This window comes from Babylonia areolata, chromosome 2 (genome assembly GCF_041734735.1).
Source record: "Babylonia areolata isolate BAREFJ2019XMU chromosome 2, ASM4173473v1, whole genome shotgun sequence".
Taxonomy (NCBI): domain Eukaryota; kingdom Metazoa; phylum Mollusca; class Gastropoda; order Neogastropoda; family Buccinidae; genus Babylonia; species Babylonia areolata.
In genome coordinates, this window is record NC_134877.1 from 47548128 (window position 1) to 47554143 (window position 6016).

Genomic DNA, 6016 nt, shown 5'->3' on the forward strand with positions numbered 1-6016 from the left:
TATCATTATTGTGGTCATTGTGATTATGATCATTTCTAGGTTGCTTTTTTGTTTTTGTTTTTGTTTTTTGTTTTTTGTTTTTTGGGGGGGCGGATTTTTGTTTGTTTGTTTGTTTGTTTGTGTGTGTGTGTGTGTGTGTGTGTGTGTGTGTGTGTGTGTGTGTGTGTGTGTGTGTGTGTGTGTGTGTGTGTGTGTGTGTGTGTGTGCGTGCGCGCGCGCGCACGTGTGTGTGTGTGTGTGTGTGTGTGTGTGTTTTGCTTTCCACAAGTCTTTGAAAGGAAGGTTGTCGTCACTGGCACAGACGAAAGCTGAAATTTTACTGCTTAATGGGTCAGACTTATAATTCTGGTCACCTCTTTAAGTGATTTCACTACCTTCAAAATTCTGTTGGCCAGAATCCAAGCGGAATCTTGGCTCTTTTTTATATTATTGATTGAGTTTTTTGTGGCTTGGATCATATTTTGAACTTTGCCTTTAGACGCCCCAAGGGCGACTTCAACAGATCCGATCTGTTTGTTTAACTGCCGAAAGCCACTGTGTGCATTGTTCTTAACGTCTGTTTCGGCGTTTTCAAGGATTTTTTTCTCTTCGGCGTTGCCTCGAATATTCTCAAAGTCTTTTAGAATGGTGTCTTCAAAACTGGCAACGAACTGAGCGATCTCGTCCAAGGTGAATTCAACGTTCCTCAGATCGCAGTCGCCAGCTTTCTGGCAATATTTGGAGAGGTGCTTTGTCTCGGTTTGGCTGCTCAGAACCTTGTCGATGTCTTTCTGAATGGACGTTTGGCTTTCTTTGTTCACGTCTTGAAATTGCTGTTCATTCTTCAAAAGTTTGCTGATGCTGTTCTGAGTTGTCTCCTGGCTGTCTTTGATCCCGGTCAAAATTCCCTCCTGTCTTTCCGCCGCTTGGTCCAGTTTCTTCTCCTCACTGGTCTCGATGGCGGTGGCCGTGTCCAGGATGGTGCCTTGTCTTTCTTGTGCCCTGCTAACAAGTTGCTGGGTTTGTTCTTCACTCGCCCCGATTTCAGCGGTCAGGTTGGCCTGGCCCTGCGCGTTGGCATTGCTGTTTTCGTCGATGACTGTTTCCAGCTCCTTGATGAGGTCCACAACTTTCTCCTGAGAGTTTTCCACCTCTTTAAAGCCTTTAGCAAGCTGCTCTTCACTTTTCGTGAGACTGGCCAGAATCCCTTTTTGATTTTTCAGTACCGTGTCTAGTTCGATTTCTTTCTCGATTTCGTTCATTAGCTCCCGAGCGGCCCAGTGTCTCTTTTTGATGCTGGATTCAATGGCCTTCTGGTTCTCTAAGATAGATTTCTGGTTTTGCAGAACCGTGCCTGTTTGGCTCTCCAAGGAATGTGCATCACGGGTAATGTCTTGCGAGAGACTGATTAGTATCGATTGTTTTTCTAGAAAATTTTGTAGGTTCTCCTCGATTGCAGTCTGGTTGTTGTTTATGCTAATTCCTTGACCGCTAAGCTTAACTTGGTTGTTTTTCAGGGTCTCAGTCTTCTCGATAATTTTTTCAAATGATTTATCTTTTGCCTTTTTGCCACTTGTCTTTCCAGTCCTTCCAACAGAAACGAAGCCTTCTGCGCACAAGAAAAAACAAAAAAAAAAACAAAAACAATACAAGTGTTTATAATATGGCCTTGGCTGCTCTAGACTTAAAGGTAAATTAACCTGACCAATAAAAATAGTGTGTGAACAAACAGAAGAAAACGAAAAAAAAATCCAGCGACCATCTGAGCAACCAACCGACTAACTAGCCAACCAACAAACCAAGCAACCGACCAGCCAGCTGACTAACTGACCAAATAACCAACCAATCAACCAACAAACCAACCAACCTACCAGCCAGCTGACTAACTGACCAAATAACCAACCAATCAACCAACAAACCAACCAACCTACCAGCCAATGGAGCAGGCGACCAACCAATGAACCAACCAGTTAGACAACCAGCATCGCCAGTAGTCAGCCAATCAACTAAACAACCGGTTAACTAACCAATTACCCCCCCTTTCTCTCTCTCTCTCTCTCTCTCTCTCTCTCTCTCTCTCTCTCTCTCTCTTCTGTCTTTGTTCCGCGACATTCCACTTTGCCTCGATCCGATCACACTTGATCTCTCTCCATCTGTCTTCGCCTCTATCTGTCTCTCTGTCCATGTCTCTCGCTGTCTCTGTCTCTCTTTCTCTCCAAACAGAAGAATCGAGATTGCCAAGGAAAGCATACGACATGCTATGTGATTTAGATGTTAAAGGTAATCAGTGGTTCGGCTGAGTTTGGTTATGTCCCTCCACCGCCCCACCCCACCACCACCTCCCTCTCTGTCTGTCAGTCTCGTTGTCTGTCTGTCTCCTCTCTCTCACTTTTTCTCTGTGTCTCTCGTCCACTTGCACGGGGAGACTGATTAAGAAGGAGGTGTGGGAGAGGAGGTTTCGGTGAGGGGAGGGGGGGGTAGGTTGGGGGTGGGGGTGGGGGTGGAGGAGGAGCACGGCGGCAAGAGTCTTATTTCGTAACAGAAAGAATTAGGTACGAATGTGAGCGTCCACGAGTGTGTGTTTCTGTCTCTGCCTCTCTGTCTCTCTGTCTTTGTCTCTCTCTAATTGTCTCTCTATCTCTGTCTCTTTCCCTCTGTTTCTCTCTCTCGCTAGCTCGCTCACTCTCGTTCTCCCGCTCTCTCTGTCTCTCGTCAATTTGCATGTCGCTTCGAAGCTGAATCAGCTCAGGTCTTACCGGCAGGCTCACGCGATGGAACTATTGTGATGGTTATAAAGAAAGTCACGTTTTCTTCAACTTGCTGACAATATCAGAGTCACGCAGCAGTCTACAATTGGACTGTATCTTAACTGTCTGTCTCGGGGATGCCAGACTGTCGTAGGATGTTATATGTACGTAAATGAATATGATCAAACAATACTGTGTTAACAAACAGAACAAAACAAGCAACACAGATTGAATGACCACATGAGCAACCACCCAACCAAGCAACCAACCAACCAGCCAGTGGAACCGGCGACCAACCAATTAACCAACCAGTTGAACAACCAACCTACCAGCCACCCACCCACCTGACCTCGTCAGCAGCCAGCCAAACAACCGACCGCCTGGCCATCTAAACAACCAGTTAACAAACCAACCAACCTACCAGCCAACCAACCAACCAACCAACCAACCGTCAAACTACTTGGTTAACCCCTTTCTATCTCTCCCTCTCTTACTCCACTCCCTATTTTTTCTTTCTTTCTTTCTTTCTCCCGCCACATGTCACTTAACCGCGATCCGATTATTCCACGTCTCTCCCTGTTGGGGAGAGAAAAGTTTTGCTTATCTTATTACCATTGTAAAATGAATTTTCGTTTCGTTTCGTTACGTTTAGTTTCCCTCTGTGTGTCTCTGTCTCTGTCTCTGTCTCTGTCTCTCTCTCTCTCTGTCTGCCTCTCTCTCTCTCTTCTTTCTCTCTCTCTTTCTCCCCACTGTCTCTCGTCAATGTGTAGGTCAGTTAAAGCTGAATCTGCTCACAACTAACCGGTGGGCTGACACAACGGAACTATTATGATGATTTCGGTAAGATACGTTTTCTATGAATTTGCTGACAAGATCAGAGTCACGCTTCAGTCTGCCTTTGGACTTTACCTCTTTCGATGCTGAAGTCATTGCCAGCCAGAGTTTGATCCAGAGCTTCACCTGTGAAAAAGAAGAAAAAAAAAGTCGCGTTTTGATAGTTTGACACCTAACACGTTTGTAGATACCTCTCTCTCTCTCTCTCTCTCTCTCTCTCTCTCTCTCTCTCTCTCTCTCTCTCTCTCTCTGTCTGTCTCTCTCTCTCTCTCTCTCTCTCTGTCTGTCTGTCTGTCTGTCTCTCTCTCTCTCTCTCTCTCTCTCTCTCTCTGTATCACCTAGTGCTGGGTGGAGAAAAGTGTATGTTTTGCTTACCTTATTACCCTAGTAAACTGAATTTTCGTTTCGTTTCGTTTCTCTCTGTGTGTCTGTCTCTGTTTCTCTCTCTCTCTCTCTCTCTCTCTCTCTCTGTCCCTCTCTCTCTCTCTCTCTCTCTCTCTCTGTCTGCCTCTCTCTCTCTCTTCTTTCTCTCTCTCTTTCTCCCCACTGTCTCTCGTCAATGTGTAGGTCAGTTAAAGCTGAATCTGCTCACAACTAACCGGTGGGCTGACACAACGGAACTATTATGATGATTTCGGTAAGATACGTTTTCTATAAATTTGCTGACAAGATCAGAGTCACGCTTCAGTCTGCCTTTGGACTTTACCTCTTCCGATGTCGAAGTCATTGCCAACCAAAGTTTCACCCTGAGCTTCACCTGTGAAAAAGAAAAAAAAAAAAAAAAAGTCGCGTTTTGATAGTTTGACACCTAACACGTTTGTAGATACCTCTCTCTCTCTCTCTCTCTCTCTCTCTCTCTCTCTCTCTGTCTGCCTCTCTCTCTCTCTCTCTCTCTCTCTCCTCTTTCTCTCTCTCTTTCTCTCCACTTCTCTCTGTCTCTCGTCAATGTGTAGGTCAGTAAAAGCTGAATCTGCTCAGAACTAACCGGTGGACTGACACAACGGACCTATTATGATGATTTCAGTAAGATACGTTTTCTATAAATTTGCTGACAAGATCAGAGTCACGCTTCAGTCTGCCTTTGGAATTCACCTCCTTTCTTCCCCGAAGGTATTGCCAGGGCCAAACTGTTGATCGTCAGACAGTTGTTGGCTAATTTCGCTTGTGTTTAACGACGGGCGCTAAAGCCAAGTGGTTAAAGCGTTGTACTTTCAATCTGAGGGTCCCGGGTTCGAATACCGGTATAAAAGGCGCCTGGTGGGTAAATGGTGGAGATTTTTCCGATCTCCCACATCAACATATTATGTGCACACCTGCTTGTGCCTGAACCCCCTTTGTGTGGAAACAAAAGCAGAAGCTCAACTACGCACGTTAAAGATCCTGTAGTCCATGTCAGCGTTCGTTGGGTTATGAAAACAAACAAAAAAATATCCTTCATGCACACCCTCGGAAACGGAGTATGGCTGCCTACACGGCGGGGCAAAATCGGCCATACACGTATTAGCCCACTCTTGTACACACGAGTGAACGTGCGAGTTGCAGCTCACGAACGAAGAAGAAGAAGAGTTTTTGTTCAACATCCCGCCAGTAAATCCACCATTCATCAGAGATCCATCCTGAGCTCCACATGCGGAAACGAAAGAAAAGACAGATGCGTTTTGATAGTCTTGACTCCTAACGTGTTTGTAGATAACTGACCCAAAAGTCATGTGTTGGCATACATTCTAAATCAAGCAAAACAAATCCCAGCGACTGAAACACGTCTACGCAGCTAGTTTGCGAACCAGCCAGCTATCTAATCAACCAGCCAGCTATCTAATCAACCGACCAGCTATCTGACCAACCAGCCAGCTATCTAATCAACCAGCCAGCTATCTGACCAACCAGCCAGCTGTCTAACCAACCGGCCAGCTAGCCAGCCAGTCAAACGAGCACCCACCCCTGTCACCTCCATCCTCAATAATTTATCGTTCCCGTCATTCTGTGTCCCGTATTATGTCAATCTCTATCGACCCAATCGCCGTGTGTGTGTGTGTGTGTGTGTGTGTGTGTGTGTGTGTGTGTGTGTGTGTGTGTGTGTGTGTGTGTGTGTGTGTGTCTGCTTTGCCTCTCTCTCTCTCTCTCTCTCTCTCTCTCTCTCTCTCTCTCTCTCTCTCTTGTGATCAATAATTATTTCTTGATTTATATGTTCTTTAGTATGTGTCTGTATTGATATGATGTGTGTCGATGTTACATGCGTAAATATTTATCATACGATTTATATGTACTTTGTTTTCTGTGGACTGTCCAAACCTTAGAGACGAACGACTGAAAAAATAAGACACATTACCCCCCTTGTCACACGTACTTTAAGTTAATGACAAAGTGCCAAAGTGTCGCAAATCTCTTATTAGTTAATGTTGTTTTATTACTGATTTTTCTTTCCCTATCTTTTCCATCTGATCTGTTTTGCACCA

General features: G+C 45.1%; 1 protein-coding gene across 1 annotated transcript in view; it reads right to left on the reverse strand.

Moving 5' to 3' along the window:
- Positions 1 to 257: 257 nt before the first annotated feature.
- Positions 258 to 6016, reverse strand: part of LOC143279475 (uncharacterized) — an 8037-nt gene continuing 2278 nt past the window's right edge. Inside the window, exons 3-4 of the mRNA XM_076583521.1 lie at positions 4267 to 4317; positions 258 to 1588 (exon numbers count right to left, since the gene is read on the reverse strand). Of these exons, the coding sequence (XP_076439636.1) occupies positions 324 to 1588; positions 4267 to 4317 (1316 nt within the window). The 3' untranslated portion in view covers positions 258 to 323. The remainder of the gene's footprint in view (positions 1589 to 4266; positions 4318 to 6016) is intronic.